The sequence below is a fragment of the Panulirus ornatus genome, chromosome 32 (genome assembly GCF_036320965.1).
Source record: "Panulirus ornatus isolate Po-2019 chromosome 32, ASM3632096v1, whole genome shotgun sequence".
In the NCBI taxonomy this organism is placed as follows: Eukaryota; Metazoa; Arthropoda; class Malacostraca; order Decapoda; family Palinuridae; genus Panulirus; species Panulirus ornatus.
Genome location: NC_092255.1, coordinates 24,794,642 through 24,813,752, shown reverse-complemented (window position 1 = coordinate 24,813,752; position 19,111 = coordinate 24,794,642). Strand labels below are relative to the sequence as shown.

Genomic DNA, 19,111 nt, shown 5'->3' with positions numbered 1-19,111 from the left:
ATAACCCATCAGCTTACAATGATTGCCCTAATAATACTGATCCATAATTCAACCTTACAAGACCACTGGCTAGGATTTTTTGCCAGTTATCAAGCATACATGATATAACCTTGGTAATGCCAATGGAAAGACATGACTATTCTTTTCATTTGTTTTCAGAGGTTGTAAATGGAGTAATCTATCAGGCAGCTGGGTTTTCCTTGCCATGGTTTAGCTGTCTTAAATGGACAAGACACAAAGCATGCATCCTTCAAGCATCCTCTGTTATGTTCATAAAACACCTGAGTTTATCAGCATCTATAAGTATAAATACTGTTATACTTTCATAACCATTACAGTTTCCAAAGGATTGAAGTCATCACTCATGACACACTAAGAAACCTGTTTCAGAACTATCAAATAAAGTGGCATATATATTTACAAAGAAATTTATTGCTGTACTTAGTTTCAGCACCACTGAAATAGAATTGTGTAATGATATCTACAGAGTAATATTAAACAATCATTAAGAATACATTATAACTAAATAAAATGGAAGATATGAATAACATGAGATTGCTATGATTCATTCAAATAATATGTTCTCAGTAAGTCACATCTTTCTCTACAGCTGTTTTCCAGGCCAAGAGTTAAACATTATTTACTTCCAGCAGAATTCAAAGGATAAATCATGAATACACTACCTTTTAGTAGGCATGTCAGTATTTGACAGAAAGTTGTTCTTTGCCAGCATATCAATAATAAGCTTCACACCACCACTCTTCATGAAGTTGTACTGGAACTCTAATGCCTTGTCTGACATTGGGTTGTGAGCAGGCATAAGGAGGGAGTACAGAGCCTACAAAAGACAAATGAAAGGAAAATCATTCTTCAGTTAAACATCACACTCATTTATAATACAGTTGATCTAACTGAATTTCAACTCTGAATTCCTTCACAGTATGTATCTTTACAAAATTTCCCAAATGCAGCCCCAGCAAAAGGCAGCAGCATATTTACCCAAAGTGATTTTCAAAACAAGTAGGAGTTAACTATTTAATCTAATCAGTTCAAAATAACAGGTGAAAGGTGAGCAAGCTAGAATAAAAGCTAATCATAAACATGCAAATATGTATAAGCTATATGTTTTTGCCCTCTGAACTCTGAGACCTGGTACCAAGGAAAAGAATGCAAGTTCCATACAACACATTAAAATGTGTTTATGACTATGAATATGTCTGAGGTATGTCATTAATCACTTTATCAATTTTCCTATGATCTTTAGTTTTCCAACACTTCAACTGTAATTTATCACACTAAAAAACTGCATGCTACCCATTACCAGGGATAAAGTTATAAGCAATAGCCTGAAAATGTTATACTTAAGCAGCCAAAGAATTAGGGCTAACTGCCTTTAACCAGCGACTGAATACTCACTAATGTCATCCAAAATTCACTGTTTATGTGTTCTACATTCATATCAGTACAGGCCTTTTATTTTAATGTTTGTTTATCTCAGCACTCTTAGTCCATACCTCTCATCCACTACCAAAATATAAGAGAGATCTGAAGCACTTTCACGCTATTTCTTGAGTTACCTTTATCTCCTAAATAAGCTTAATATACCAATCATAATAAAACAACCTCAGCACAATACCAACTAGAACCAATACAAGACATACCTGTAAGTTATAAAGGACCTGCGATGGTGATGATGAAAATACAATGCTTTCTAAGGAAGGGGACATGCTCTGATCCCCAATCTTAGCATGCTCCAGGCATATTGCTTGAAGATTGTTAACTGCAAAGAAAAAAATAGAAAACAAGTTAAGATATAACTATTCTGGATACCTCAACTTACCTTCCTTCCCTCTGATCACTTTTTATGGAGCTCTTGAAATACTTTCTGCCAGTGAGTAGGACCACAGGTCAGTCAAGAAGTATGGCAGTGATTTTTTCATACATATTTGCCATTTCCCATGTAAGTGAGGTAACATCAAGAACAGATGACCAAGCTATTGAGGGAAAAAGCTTCACTTAGCTCCCTTCTCTGCTCCTTGTTTTAGAAAGGTTAAACAGGAGGGAAGGACTTCCAGCCCCCATTCCCACCCCTTTTTGTCACCTTTTATGACATGCAGGGAATACATAGGAAGTGATGTGTGTAAGAGTAGTTAAAAAGTGTGGTGGTGATGTGTGTAATTACCTATATGCACTGTAGAGGGAGTTTTACACCCATGCGGGCCCCACCTCTGGAAAATTCTCTACGATCATACAACTATTTAAATTTACATTTGCTGTATGCATCAACTATGTTTACATTCATTTTATCCAACTCATCTACAATTCCCATACTATGAAAGTACTTCTAAACTTCATTCTTAACAAGTCTCTTGTTAAATTTCAAAGCAAAGCATAGTAAAGAGCTTTGTTTTTCATTTTGAGCTTACTCTGATGTCATCTACAAAGCTCCTTACTATGATTTCCTTCATTTTACAGTTGATGTATGATATCATTATTACTAATAGTGGGGCTAACACTCTTCCCCCCTGTATTCAAGACTAGACATCTTCCTCCTCAGACATAGTTCCATTTCCTACCACTTTAAAGTTTCTATCAGTTAGAAATTCTTTAATCCATCTTCCTAAATTACCCTTAAAAGTTACTTTCCCAAGAAAAATCCTCTAGGTTACTTTGTTATTTACTTTGGCAAAGTTAAAAAAAAACAGTATCCGTTCTTTTTCTTTGAATTCAACTCTCATATATGACACTGTATTGAGCAAATAGTTTGGTGTGCATACTTTTATGTTTATGGATGGGGTAGTTAAGGAGGTAAATGCTTGAGTTTTGGAGAGGGATAAGTATTCAGTCTGTTGGGGATGAAAGGGACTGGGAAGTGTCAGTTGTCATTCACTGATGATACAGCACTGGTGGCTGATTCAAAGAAAACTGCACAAGTTAGTGACTGAGTTTTGAAAAGTGTGTGAAAGGAGCATGTTGAGAGTAAATGTGAAAAAGAGCATGGTTATTAGGTTCAGTAGGGTTGATGGACAAGTTAATTGAGATGTAAGTAAGAATGGAGAAAAACTGAAAGAAGTGAAGTGTTTTAGGTATATAGGAGCGGACTTAGCAGTGAATGGAACCATAGAATTGGGGAAGTGAGTCACAGGGTGGGGAGTGGGTGAAGGTTCTGAGAGCGATGAAGAATGTGTGGAAAGAAAGAACATTCTCAGAGAGCAAAAATGGTTTACCCTAGATGTTTCACATGCCCTGTTTGAGTCCATTTACAGCACATCGACCCTGGTATCCCACATCAATCCAATTCACTCTATTCCTTGCGTGCCTCTCATCCTCCTGTATGTTCAGTTGCTGATCACTCAAAATCTTTTTCACTGTATCCTTCCACCTCCAATTTGGTCTCCCACTTCTCCTCATTCCCTCCACCTCTAATGCATACATCCTCTTTGTCAATCTTTCCTCACTCATTCTCTCCATGTGACCAAACCATTTCAATACACCCTCTTCTGCTCTCTCAACCACACTCTTTTTATTACCACACATCTCTTACCCTTTCATTACTTAATCAAACCACCTCACAACACATATTGTCCTCAATCATTTCATTTCCAATACATCCACCCTCCTTTGCACAACCCTATCTATAGCCCATGCCTTGAAACCATATAACATTGTTGGAACCACTATTCCTTCAAACATACCCATTTTTGCTCTCCGAGATAACATTCTCGCCTTCCACACATTCTTCAATGCTCCCAGAACCTTCGCCCCCTCCCGCACCCTGTGACTCACTTCTGCTTCCATGGTTCCATCTGCTGCTAAATCCACTCCCAGATATCTAAAACACTTCTTTTCCTCCAGTTTTTCTCCATTCAAACTTACCTTCTAATCAACTTGTCCCTCAACCCTACTGAACCTAATAACCTTGCTCTTATTCACATTTACTCTCAGCTTTCTTCTTTCACACACTTTACCAAACTCAGTCACCAGCTTCTGCAGTTTCTCACCCGAATCAGCCACCAGCGCTGTATCATCAGCGAACAACAACCGACCCACTTCCCAAGCTCTCTCATCCACAACAGACTGCATATTTGGCTCTCTCTCCAAAACTCTTGCATTCACCTCCCTAACAACACCATCCTTATACAAATCAAACAACCATGGAGACATCATGCAGGGGAAGACACCATACACCCCTGTCGCAAAGCGACATTCACTGGGAACCAGTTCCCAATCACTTTCCTCTCTTCCTATTCATACACAGACCTTACATCCTTGATAAAAACTTTTCACTGCTTCTAACAACATACCTCCCACACCATATACTATTAATACCTTCCACAGAGCATCTCTATCAAATGCCTTCTCCAGATCCATAAATGCTACTGACAAATCCATCTGTTTTTATAAGTATTTCTCACATACATTCTTCAAAGCAAACACATCCTCTACCACTTCTGAAACCAACCTAAGAATGTATTTTCATTATACTGGTTTAACAGGTCATCTTAAATAATTTCCTTACATGAGCTGCATACTTGATTCTATCATTCAATCAACATCCTGCACACTTTCTTGGTCATTTTCTTTTATCTCGAGAGAGAGAGAGAGAGAGAGAGAGAGAGAGAGAGAGAGAGAGAGAGAGAGAGAGAGAGAGAGAGAGAGAGAGAGAGAGAGATTCAACATTACTGGTACCATAAAAAATTAATTCATTTACCTGTAAACTGGTCAGCAAGCATGTTGCTATAAAAAAATATTCATTTATTTACCAGTAAACTGGTCGGCAGGCATGATACTTAGAAGTGCTCGGGCGCTGTCTCTTAGCTGTGGCAGTTGCAAAGAGCAGCCAAGGTCAGCTAACTGAAGAAGAAACTGCGTGTACTTGGCTTGACCAGACATTATCTGAAACAGATTGCCACACAGAAGGTTAACTAATTGCATAATTAATAAGGAATATATTATCCCTTGTTCATATGAAGGTGACATATATATATACTCATTTCTAAAAATCCTCTTGCAATAACTTTGGCTTCCAGATATAAAACAATAATAAGCTTCCTGCATCCTTGACCTATGACTTTATTTCGAAATATTAATCCCTTGTCTTTTTTTCCCTTCAGAAAATAAGGCTGCAACCTTAACCTTATTTTCCACGTACCTCACAATGGTTTCACAGGTCTTCTACTCCTACAGCTCTGCCTGAGACTAAGCATTTAACCCTCTTACTGCAAAAATGATATTTCTATCCATCCGTCTACATCTCTGATGCCCATTCCTTTCATGAACTCAAATAAATCGGATGTTCAGTAAAAAGGTGTCTCCATTTTCAAAACACAAATATCCCATGTCAATTTTTTCTTATTGTCCCTAAATTCATTTTGGAAATACATCTTCAATCATGAATAAAAAGCATATTTATTCAATTTGTTACAATCATCACTGAACTATGAATTTCATTCACACAAAAAGAACACTTCCATGTGACAAACTATCTCATAACTATGCATCACTAGCAGTTATGTCACATGAATCTGCAATGCTGATAAATTCCATGTTTCATGAGAATGATCACAGAATTCTAGAGCTAAAGCTAACACTAGCAAACAGGCAAACATAAGTACCTACAACAAGACTCTGCCATCATGCTTGGTTAGCATGTCTTTCATCAATTTCAGAAAACATCAAAATAATTGATTATTCAAACACATGGGCATGAGGGGAGGCCTGCTGCATGGCTTCTGCTTTCCTCATTTGTTTCTTTACAGCATTTAATACAAATTGCACTGTTCCAGTTTCATTTATCATTCTATTAAAACTAGTAATCTCACAGTCCTTTACTATCTTTTACCACTTTCAATGAAAGCCAAAACAGATAAACAATCAAATGAAGGCAGTAGATAGTAGTAGTAGGTCGAAACATTTAGGTAGGAGCATTAGGTAGAAACATTAGGTAATAGTACATAGGAGCATTAGATAGTAGTCATTAGAAACATTAGGTAGAATCCTCTGCAAACACTGTGATAGACTTGCCCCCTGCCAGTGGCCTGTTAAGAGTGAGACACTAAAGGTTAAAAAGTGGCACTGGAGTTCTTTAGTTATGGAGAGACTGTTGCCATAGCCAACCCTTAGAGGGAGTTCCAATTTGAACTGACATCAGAGATACAGATAGATGAAGGCAGAAACCAGGAGGCAGGTCTCCAATGATGCTTTCCTACATAACAATCACATCCTAACAACTTGCTCCCTTTTAACAATCTTTTCCTCCTTAAAGCCATTCTTTCAACTCCATGTTCACTGTTAACAAATTCATCCCTGAAACTTCCACTACACAAGCTACTATAATGTAAAACCATGGGCTTATAAAAGTAACCTGTCACAGTAAAAAAAAAAAAAAAAAAATCAATTAATCAACTTACAACACCAGGAAGACAATTTTCAGCTTCTACATTTGGCCCTTCATATGGATGTTGAGGGGACCCTGTGGAGGAGTCTGAGGAGCTGTCTGGGGATGATGGCATATTACTTCCCACTTGAACAAGCTTTGCTGTCAATACCTAGAAGGAAACGTTCAAACAATATCATAAGTTTACCTAAAAGAAACCCAGACCCATGAAGCTCTTAGAAACTTGCCAATCAGGATTTTTTTTACAATCCCTTCTACATAGTAAGGAAAAATGGGGACCATCACAGGCATGACAACTCGATACATGTAAGTAAAAAAAGAAACTGAAAGCAATAAAATATAAATTACACCAAACTGAACTTCACTATGCATCAATTTCAAGGACAGAAGAAGCCAAACAATAAGTGTAAATCTGAATGTGTTTGGACGTAACCAAGAGGAAAAGGGAGACAGGCAGTGTGTCTGAGGAGAGAAAACTGGATGTTCTAGCTCTGAATGACACAAAGCTAAAGGGCAAGGGGTTAAAGTCTGATAAGCATATTTTTCATTCTTTAAAATTAAAGGAATAACAAAACAAAGTTCCCAATCAAACAGGGTGGAATACTGCAGACACATCAAATTCCCTTGATTGTTTCACCCTGGCATATGTAACACAAATGAGCAAATGAAATGTTCGGTCTACACAGTAATATTCTTAAAAAGAAGTTAAAGTTTATCATCACCATATGAAATCACAGTATATATCAAACCACAGACAGCCTATTCAAAGCTACATGTGTGAATTTCTATGATATAATGCATACACTCTGAAGCAAAAAAAGTTCAACTAATGTTTCATATGCAAATGATGAAAAAATATATCACATCACAAGTTCAAAGTGCAAGGTGTCCTGCATTATCTTTTTTCATGTCTGTTCAAAGTTTCCCATGTTAGCAAGGTAGTGCTAGGAAGAGACAAAGAAAAGGCCTCATTTGCTCATATTCATTCTCAAGCTGTCATGTATAATGTGGTGAAACCTCAATCTCTTCCCACAACCAGGCCCTACAGACCTTCCATGATTTCATATTCCCTTGTTCAGTCAACTAACAGCCTGCTGCACCATGTATACCACACTGTCCTTCCTGACTCTGTACCTTGAAAGTCTTTCACCTTAATGCATGTTCAGGCCCCAGGCATGCAAAAACATTTCTAACTTCATCCTTCCATATCAAGTCTGGTTACCCACTTTCTCCCCCACCTACTGACACAAATATCCTCTTTATCAACCTCTCCTCACTAATTCCCTCCACATGTCCAAACCATTTCAGCAAACTCCCTCAGCTCTCCCAACCACACTCTTCTTATTACATCTCTCCCTTACCCTTTCATCATTTACCCAGTGAAACTATTTCATACCACATATTGTACTGAAACATATCCTTTTCCACACATCCACCTTTCTCTTCACATTATCCTATGCCTCACATCTATACACATGGGACCATAATACCTTTAAACATACACATTTTTGTCCTTCCAGATACAGTCTTTTCTTTTCAAATACTTTTCAATGCCTCTAGAACCAATGCTCACTCAAACAACCTATATAAAAACACAGCTTCTATAAGTGCAAGATATCTTGAACTCTGAATGTTATCATAACTACTCCCACCAGCAATACAAAAGAACAGAACTTAAGGCATCATTATTACATGATCAACTCACCATTTTATCTCTCAGTGGCATCTGAGCAATGATCTTTTTGTCATCAACGGGGTCAATTGGGTCTGTATTTAGATAAAGTTCTACTTTAACATTTGGAGCAGTAGACTTCAACCGATGAAGAACCTGGAGAAAAGAAATGCATAATATAACTGCTTATTGGACTAATTCCTGTGATACTATTTCATACACTTTCTTCTACCAAATGAAATTAAGTTTTAAAAATCAAACACACAAAATGTAAACTACCCAACCTGTCTTCTTATGGAACCCATTGTGTCATTGGTGTGAGTCCATACATCAATCTCATCTGGCTGTCGGCCTTGCACGGGGAATCTCACCAACAGAGACAAGTGTTTTCCTCTTGACGCCCTTGAAAGTAAACAAAAATATGAGAAAATTAAACACACAGAGAATACTAATCATTAGTCAAATCATCACAACCTCAAGAAAATAAAACATTATACAGTATTACAGTATAAGGTGCTTGAGACATTACCTTCCAAGAGGTAAAATAGACCTGTCATCCCCAAAGTCACCATCACATTCAGATACGTATTCATATAAAACCTTCAGAACCCGACACATTCTTGTAGTCTCTTGTCGAACTCTATTAATTGAGTCCTTATCCCGATCTAACACTGATACAGTGTCATACATAGCCTGAAAATAATATAGGAAAATTCATAACCCTAAAACAGAAAACATTTCCATCTATATTATCAAACAAGATTAAGAAAATATTTTCATACCTAAAAGCTTCTCCCATCTCAATGACATATGATCAAGAACAAATGAACAAAGGCTATATTTGCAACCATCCACTCTAGCTGTCGTATATAATGTACCGATACCAATACCTACCATCCACAGCCAAACCCCACACTATTCCATGCTTTACCTTGACAACCTTGTATGCCTTGCTTCTGCCCACTGACAGCATGTTATCCCCCCCACCACCACCACCACCACCACACACACATACACACACTACAAAATCATCTAATTCATTTTATTCCATGCAAGCCTCTCACACTCCTGAAAGTTCAATCCCTCAATCTTGCAATTTCCTCCTCAGTCTCCCTCTCCACAAAGCCTTTAATTCTGATACAAAGAATCTCTTAGTCAATTCTTCTTTACTCATTTTCTCCCTATTTCCACACCATATCAGCAGATCCTGGCAGCATGGAGATCCCCTTAATAATCCTTACCTTATTCTCTCCATATGTCTGAACCATTTCAGCACACCCTTGTAAACTTGGTCAAAATGTAATACATATCACTTTTACTCAGGTCATTCCTTATATGAACAACCTACCTCACATCAAACACATTCCTGTTATTCTTTTTCATAAACAGGCTTATCCCAATCTCATTTTTTGTTTTAGCATTCTAGGCTCAAGATTCACATCCATACAACAGTGTCAGGACTACTGCCTTCAAACATACCTATCTATCCCATGACATACACCGACCGCTCCTTTCATACACTCCTTCATGCATCAAGCAACTTGGCCCCTCTCCATCCCTATGATTCACTTCATTCTTTCAGTTCCCTCATTCCATTCACTGGCATGTCCACTCCCAGGTACCTTATGCATTCACTGCTTCAGATAATAATTAATCAAACCTACACTACAATTTTCTTGTCTCATACTCCTGCTGCGTTTTATTACCTCATTTCTTTTCACATTCACTTTCAACTCTCTCTTATCACAAACTCCCAAAGTCTAGCACCAGCTTCTGGAGCTTCTCTGTGGAATTTTCTTCCAAAGTCAGGGCATCTACAAACATCAACTGAAGCACTTCCTAACCCCACCATCCAAACTCTAACCCCACCATCCAAACTCCCAGCACATACACCAGTCCCTCATTCTATGCTTTGCATTTACATCCCTCAACAACCTACTCATGAAGAGATCAAACAATTAAACTGACATCAACATCTATGACACTAAAATAAATTACTCAGCTCAGCTCCCTTTCTACTTGCATGCATGCTTCACTCTCCCAGCAAAAACTCAATGAATTTAGTAACTTCCCCTTTACTTAAAATACTTAAGAGTAACTTAATCATGGCCTTTTTGCCAACACAATCATATGCTTTCTCTAAATCAATGAATGCCACACACAATTCCCTCTTTCTCCAATTACTTCAAAGATAAACCATTCAAAGCAAATACCTGGTCCACACAACATCTACTCTCTCACCCCAACTCTCATTTGCCCTTTTTTTCACCTCTTGCACCTTTCTCTTGACCTCCTGTCTCTTTCTTTTATACATCTCCCACTCAATTTCATTTTTTCCCTGCAAAAATCGTCCAAATGCCTCTCTCTTCTCTTTCACACACCCCTGCCGCAAACCTACATTCACTGAGAACCAATCACTTTCCTCTCTTCCTACACGTACACATGCCTGACATCCTCGATAAAAACTTTTCACTGCTTCTAACAACTTGCCTCCCACACCATATATTCTTAATACCTTCCACAGAGCATCTCTATCAACTCTCTCATATGCCTTCTCCAGATCCATAAATGCTACATACAAATCCATTTGCTTTTCTAAGTATTTCTCACATACATTCTTCAAAGCAAACACCTGATCCACACATCCTCTACCACTTCTGAAACCACACTGCTCTTCCCCAATCTGATGCTCTGTACATGCCTTCACCCTCTCAATCAATACCCTCCCATATAATTTGCCAGGAATACTCAACAAACTTATACCTCTGTAATTTGAGCACTCACTCTTATCCCCTTTGCCTTTGTACAATGGCACTATGCACGCATTCCGCCAATCCTCAGGCACCTCACCATGAGTCATACATACATTAAAATAACCTTACCAACCAGTCAACAATACAGTCACCCCCTTTTTTAATAAATTCCACTGCAATACCATCCAAACCTGCTGCCTTGCCGGCTTTCATCTTTCGCAAAGCTCTTACTACCTCTTCTCTGTTTACCAAATCATTTTCCCTAACCCTCTCACTTTGCACACCACCTCGACCAAAACACCCTATATCTGCCACTCTATCATCAAACACATTCAACAAACCTTCAAAATACTCACTCCATCTCCTTCTCACATCACCACTACTTGTTATCACCTCCCCATTTGCGCCCTTCACTGAAGTTCCCATTTGCTCCCTTGTCTTACGCACTTTATTTACCTCCTTCCAGAACATCTTTTTATTCTCCTAAAATTTAATGATACTCTCTCACCCCAACTCTCATTTGCCCTTTTTTTCACCTCTTGCACCTTTCTCTTGACCTCCTGTCTCTTTCTTTTATACATCTCCCACTCAATTTCATTTTTTCCCTGCAAAAATCGTCCAAATGCCTCTCTCTTCTCTTTCACACACCCCTGCCGCAAACCTACATTCACTGAGAACCAATCACTTTCCTCTCTTCCTACACGTACACATGCCTGACATCCTCGATAAAAACTTTTCACTGCTTCTAACAACTTGCCTCCCACACCATATATTCTTAATACCTTCCACAGAGCATCTCTATCAACTCTCTCATATGCCTTCTCCAGATCCATAAATGCTACATACAAATCCATTTGCTTTTCTAAGTATTTCTCACATACATTCTTCAAAGCAAACACCTGATCCACACATCCTCTACCACTTCTGAAACCACACTGCTCTTCCCCAATCTGATGCTCTGTACATGCCTTCACCCTCTCAATCAATACCCTCCCATATAATTTGCCAGGAATACTCAACAAACTTATACCTCTGTAATTTGAGCACTCACTCTTATCCCCTTTGCCTTTGTACAATGGCACTATGCACGCATTCCGCCAATCCTCAGGCACCTCACCATGAGTCATACATACATTAAATAACCTTACCAACCAGTCAACAATACAGTCACCCCCTTTTTTAATAAATTCCACTGCAATACCATCCAAACCTGCTGCCTTGCCGGCTTTCATCTTTCGCAAAGCTCTTACTACCTCTTCTCTGTTTACCAAATCATTTTCCCTAACCCTCTCACTTTGCACACCACCTCGACCAAAACACCCTATATCTGCCACTCTATCATCAAACACATTCAACAAACCTTCAAAATACTCACTCCATCTCCTTCTCACATCACCACTACTTGTTATCACCTCCCCATTTGCGCCCTTCACTGAAGTTCCCATTTGCGCCCTTCACTGAAGTTCCCATTTGCGCCCTTCACTGAAGTTCCCATTTGCTCCCTTGTCTTACGCACTTTATTTACCTCCTTCCAGAACATCTTTTTATTCTCCCTAAAATTTAATGATACTCTCTCACCCCAACTCTCATTTGCCCTTTTTTTCACCTCTTGCACCTTTCTCTTGACCTCCTGTCTCTTTCTTTTATACATCTCCCACTCAATTTCATTTTTTCCCTGCAAAAATCGTCCAAATGCCTCTCTCTTCTCTTTCACACACCCCTGCCGCAAACCTACATTCACTGAGAACCAATCACTTTCCTCTCTTCCTACACGTACACATGCCTGACATCCTCGATAAAAACTTTTCACTGCTTCTAACAACTTGCCTCCCACACCATATATTCTTAATACCTTCCACAGAGCATCTCTATCAACTCTCTCATATGCCTTCTCCAGATCCATAAATGCTACATACAAATCCATTTGCTTTTCTAAGTATTTCTCACATACATTCTTCAAAGCAAACACCTGATCCACACATCCTCTACCACTTCTGAAACCACACTGCTCTTCCCCAATCTGATGCTCTGTACATGCCTTCACCCTCTCAATCAATACCCTCCCATATAATTTGCCAGGAATACTCAACAAACTTATACCTCTGTAATTTGAGCACTCACTCTTATCCCCTTTGCCTTTGTACAATGGCACTATGCACGCATTCCGCCAATCCTCAGGCACCTCACCATGAGTCATACATACATTAAATAACCTTACCAACCAGTCAACAATACAGTCACCCCCTTTTTTAATAAATTCCACTGCAATACCATCCAAACCTGCTGCCTTGCCGGCTTTCATCTTTCGCAAAGCTCTTACTACCTCTTCTCTGTTTACCAAATCATTTTCCCTAACCCTCTCACTTTGCACACCACCTCGACCAAAACACCCTATATCTGCCACTCTATCATCAAACACATTCAACAAACCTTCAAAATACTCACTCCATCTCCTTCTCACATCACCACTACTTGTTATCACCTCCCCATTTGCGCCCTTCACTGAAGTTCCCATTTGCTCCCTTGTCTTACGCACTTTATTTCCAAAAGAAGGAACAGAGAAGGGGGCCAGGTGAGGATATTCCCGCAAAAGCCTAGTCCTCTGTTCTTAACGCTACCTCGCTATCGCGGGAAATAGCGAATAGTATGAAAGAAAGAAAATGTATATGAATGTATACGTTGAAATGTATATGTGGGTGGGTTGGGCCATTCTTTCATCAGTTTCCTTGCCCTACCTCGCTAACACAAGAGACAGCATCAAAGTACAATAATTATATAAAAAAAATAATAGCGTCCAAAAACTTTTCTGCATGGTCAAATTCTTTCATATTTCCCACCTTAAACCTGTTATGAAATCTTGTCATTTTCCCCAGGATATCTTCAATCCAAACCAAATTCATACTCCTTTCATGAATAATCATGTCTAATAAAATCACAATGTGGGAAAAATTTGCCTTAAGGTGCTGGGCAAAATAGCGCTTGGCAACAACTTATTATGCTATGGGGAAGATGAAATAAAAATTGAACAATGCCTTACATATGCCTCTTACCTTCGCCAATGGCGTAACCAAAAAACCTATTTTTGCTACCTCATATGTGACTTAAACTTACATCAGAATTTCAAGACTTGGACTAGTAGTTTCAAAATAATGTAACACAGCCTAACCTTACAAGATCACCTTCCAAATTAAGTAGAAGAGTAACAGAATGATATCATGAAAATTAACTACTGTATAAAGTCACACTTGCTTAAATACTCACCCTCCATACATAATCTACACCTATAAGATCATCGTCATCCATAAGGTGCACTCTCCTTTTGAGAACCAATTTACCTTCTTTGGAATTGACAGCTTTAAAAAAACGGTCAAAACACCTGAAAAGAAAATTATATTGAACTTTCCATATACTTTCATTTGAAAAAATAAAATTCCTATTTATGGTCTCAAAAAATGATCTTAAATGAAAAATCACCACCACCTATGCAACTAATCATAAAAAGAGTTAAAATCTGAAATATAACCCACTGAAGGCAGCTACCCTTGCTGTTTAGTTTGCCCTCAGTGCAGCAATTTTCATTTTAAAAAATTCTATCCAAATTTTTACTAGCATTCAAAACATCTCTTTTCTGCTGGAGAAAAAAAATTGATATGCATATCAACATAGTAACAAATCAGTTACGTACAAGGTGAAATTATTTAATGAATAAATGTTTCAACTGCAACAATGCCAGACATCCAATGTGTACCCCATAACACGATGTCTATGCAATCGTGTTATAATTCCTATTGTATTATATCATCTACATACACCCGTATAAATCAATTAAATAAGACTATATGCATCACCTTTTTACATTTTCTTTGCTGCCTTGGCAGCACAAAAATGATGTACTATTCCCCAAGGGATTTTGATGTTCACTGACCAGCTGATTTGAAACAATAATAGTAAAGGATGTGGAAACATTGTGAGCTATCAGTACCTGCTTCCTGACTTGCTACTCTGTTTTTTTACTGTGCCTGGCATTTTAAAATGCCCCTGACTGTATGCAGCACACCCATTTAACAACCTAAGGCATCAAATGCAAAACACAGCACATACACAGTTTATCTTAATTCTTTACAGTTATCCCAGGATCAATTTCTATGAAAGGGTCCTGGTGCTACCCATGAGGTTTCTATAGGCTCCTGCAGCCCAAGATTGCACTACTTCCAGTAGCAGGGAAATATACTTTAGAGTTCTTTGATAAGACTTCACTCTCACTTACATGTGGACTACTGGCATTCTGTCCACAAACATAAAAACTCTCCTTGTCATAACACCTGACAACACCTAACTCACACAGCTCATTCATCGTAACTCTAGATTTTCTTGCCTTTTGGGAAAATGGTATAAGCAGTAGATACAAGTAGGTAGGAACATTTAAGCAGGAGCATTAGGTAGAAACATAAGGTTTAAGTAGTAGGTAGGAGCATTAGACTGTAGTAGTCATTACGAATATTAGGTAGGAGCCTCTGCAAACATTGCACTGAACTTGACTTCTGCCAGTGACCTGTTAAGGGTAAAGCACTAAAGGCTAAGAAGCGGCACTGGTGTTTTCAGTTATGGAGACTCTGCTGCCGTGGCCAACCCTCTGAAGGAGTTCCAGTTGAAACAGGCATCAGAGATATAAATGGATAAGTACAGCCTTGTCAAAAATGATTTTTTACATACAGTGTAACCTCTTGCTGAGAGAGCTTACTGTTTAATTGACCAAGAACATGACTAAGGGTATCTTTCAAACCTTTTGATCACACAATTATCCTTAGCTTCTTCTTTGTACTGTAATCAGTGTACTACAATCTCCCTTCAATTGCTAATGAGTATGGGAGAATGAATCCCACCCACACAAGACCTTGCAATATTCCCTAAACTTCCCCACCATTCTGGCACTGCCTTTCATTTCACTTAAATGCTTCCTGTTTCTACATTTACAGGAGCAACATTGCCCCAGTACACTGAGTATTTCTCATCTTTCCCATCCAGTGGCATTACGGCCCAAGTTCTACAAAACAAACTTCAACAAAGGTGTATATATCTAAGTACAGAATCAACTTTATGGAAATAAAAAAAGGGTTGCTGACAATACATAAACAGATGGACTGTTTCCTCCTCTACACTCTGACTATCTACATGTCCACATAACTTCAGTGTTTTAATTCTGGCTTTTATACACACAAGAACAAACTTGTGCAAATGAGGACCTTGTTTACTTGTTCCTGACATTTCCTCATGTAAGCAAGAAAGACAGTGATGTATCAATAAAAAAAATATATATTTTACTTTTAGCTTCCTGCCCCAGGGTCCCCTCCTAATTAAGAGAACAACACACAGTGTAATCATTTAAAAGCAACATTATATAAAGGCAATTATTTCTCCTCCAACTAATAAAGTAAATTTGAAATAATCAAATGCAAACAGTTTAGAAAATAAATGATAAAGATAATAAAATAAAGAGACAAATTTTCCAACTGGCAAGACTGGCAGGTAGAATTTTGAATATTAGTGCAGACTGCTTTGTGAGAATATTGAATATTAGTGCTGATTACTTTGTGAGAGTCATTATGTACAGCTGCCCTTATTGTAAACTTTATCCCATGTGGAAGAATATGTCCACTATAATTGAGATCTTAACAAAACTTCCTTGCAATACAGTTGAAAGTGGGAAATTTCCTTGAGAGCTGCAGCTATAAATGACTGACAGAACTACTAATACTCTACATGACAAAAGAAACTTGGAGCAGTTACTAAAATGTCAACTTACTTCATGCCATTTTCTGTTAGCAAAGAAGGATCAAGCTGTAAAATGTTGTTCTCAAAAAAATCCTTGTTAATTTCAGGGTCTAGATCTGGTTCATCACCCATTAACTTAGAAAACCATTTGAAGCAAGACTCTCGATCCACAGTAAATACAGCATTCTCTGCTAGACAGTTCCAAATTTGTTTAGCCTGTGGTGCACACAGCCATAATTGGCCATCCTGGAAAGGAAAAAATTACAAAGGTCATCAAAATAATGTATTCACAATGCCACATCCTGCCAGGAGCTCATCTATACATTACAATTTTAGCAAATTTCTACAGATAATTTATTTGTAATACCCTTCTCTCACAACTTCACAGATACATTAAACCATCAATAATATTGTTAAACAACCATGGTGATGGTAAACTGCCTCGATGTACTCTAATATTTATTTCAAAACACTCACCAGTTCTATCATCCTTCCTCAAAAACCTAACATTTCCAATGCAAAAGCCTTTAGCAATATCCAAAACCTTTCCATGCACTCAGAACTCCCTAAAGAGAGTCCCTATTAACTTTATCATGAACCCTTCCTAAATCAGTATACTTTCTTCATTACAAATTACATAAAAAATTTTATATTCATGAACAATTACTATTTCGCCACAACCAAGAGCATAATCACAGAAGAAAACTATAAACAGCAAATTATCACACATCCCTGTCATGAAGAAAACATTTCACTAACCTTTAATAAAAACCTAAGAAAGCTAAGACGTTCCTGAACTTGGTATATATGATTATACCGTCGATCTGGAACAATATCTGCTGGATTCAGATCAGGATTCTCTGGGGAAAACAAACAAGTGTAACAGTAAGAGTACAAATCACAAGTACTATTCATATCTTACATTTATCATACTCTGTCGCTGTCTCCTGCATTAGCGAGGTAGCGCAAGGAAACAGACAAAAGAATGGCCCAACCCACCCACATACACATGTATATACACACATGCACATATACATACCTGTACATTTCCACGTATACATATATATACATACACAGATATGTACATATATACACATGTACACAATTCATTCTTGCTGCCTTTATTCATTCCCGTTGCCACCCTGCCACACATGAAATGACACCCACCTCCCTCGGCTTGCACGCGAGGTAGCTCAAGGAAAAGACAACAAAGGCCACATTCATTCACACTCAGTCTCTAGCTGTCATGTATAATGCACCAAAACCACAGCTCCCTTTCCACATCCAGACCCTAAAAAACTTTCCATGGTTTACCCCAGATGCTTCACATGCCCTGGTACAATCCACTGACAGCATGTCAACCCCGGTATACCACATCATTCCAATTCACTCTATTCCTTGCACGCCTTTCACCCTCTTGCATGTTCAGGCCCCGATCGCTCAAAATCAAGTACTAATATGACAAATATCTTTGGCAATTTGACAAATGTTGAAGTGCTAGATAGCTAATGTCACTGATATTTCTAAGTTTATTGTTTAACTAATAAATATTCATCAAAAAAGCATGTCACTGAAGTCCTTTCAGTTATCTATGGCTACTACCATATATCAAATACTCTTCACAGACAAATGGGTAAAAGGCACATATGTATGCAGGATGTAAAGGGCATTTACCAAAGGGCAAGGTAAATAAGGACCCTATCAATCCTAAACAACACCACTGGAATCATTGTGCTAGACTAAGGTATGGGCAGTGTGCTGAAAACTGGAAACATCATATAATTATACATCTTATCAAACTCAGTAAGATCAGATCAGTAACAAAAAGGAACTAATAATCTGAAAAATACTTTTAGAGAATCTGAAAATTCTATATCTTCCACACGGATTCAAGGAAAAGCTACTCAAGTTTCTCCAAGCTTAAGAAGTACCAAACTGATAACAGGAAATGCATACCATGTGGTAACATGCCAGAGTTCTGTGTAAATAATATTTCAATCAAGAATATATATACATCACTTTTACTATATTTGATAAAACACACCTTTTGCAGCTAATCTAATGTTCTTCATATATGTTGTAAGATTATCGGCAACAAGAACCACAAGGGAATGCTGATTTTGAAGTTTAGAGATGATATCGTGACGGTAGCTGACATGTGGAGTTGGTCGCTGATGCTGTGAAAAATTTGGCGGTGCTTCACTATATGAGCAGCATATCTCTCGTATCTGCTTCAACGCAGGAAGCACCCACTTGTCATGCTTGAGTTCCTCAACACACCTATCCAGCCAGTGTTTCTTTTGAATATCCCGGTCCTAGAAAGTAAAGTTGAGCAAAAATATCCTTCTGTAAAAGTTGCAGTCTTATCCTCTTAAGTTCATAACATCTAAGAGAATTTTTACATTCCAGATTTCAACCTCTACTGCTTACAAAGTAAGCTGGAGACCAAGTGAAGCACAGCTTGTCTGGGAGAAATGAGGTTATATGAATATAACAATACCCTCCTAAAAGAGAAAG

The 19,111-nt window shown here is 38.2% G+C and overlaps 1 protein-coding gene across 1 annotated transcript in view; it reads right to left on the bottom strand.

The window, feature by feature from the left end:
• LOC139759273 (ubiquitin carboxyl-terminal hydrolase 9X-like) overlaps positions 1–19,111 on the bottom strand; it is a 144,189-nt gene that overhangs the window by 91,408 nt on the left and 33,670 nt on the right. The window contains exons 13-23 of the mRNA XM_071681418.1: positions 18,639–18,909; positions 17,354–17,454; positions 16,626–16,840; positions 14,080–14,198; positions 8,599–8,785; positions 8,354–8,471; positions 8,103–8,225; positions 6,411–6,548; positions 4,764–4,896; positions 1,662–1,780; positions 684–838 (exon numbers count right to left, since the gene is read on the bottom strand). Coding sequence (XP_071537519.1) covers positions 684–838; positions 1,662–1,780; positions 4,764–4,896; positions 6,411–6,548; positions 8,103–8,225; positions 8,354–8,471; positions 8,599–8,785; positions 14,080–14,198; positions 16,626–16,840; positions 17,354–17,454; positions 18,639–18,909 — 1,679 coding nt within the window. The remainder of the gene's footprint in view (positions 1–683; positions 839–1,661; positions 1,781–4,763; positions 4,897–6,410; positions 6,549–8,102; positions 8,226–8,353; positions 8,472–8,598; positions 8,786–14,079; positions 14,199–16,625; positions 16,841–17,353; positions 17,455–18,638; positions 18,910–19,111) is intronic.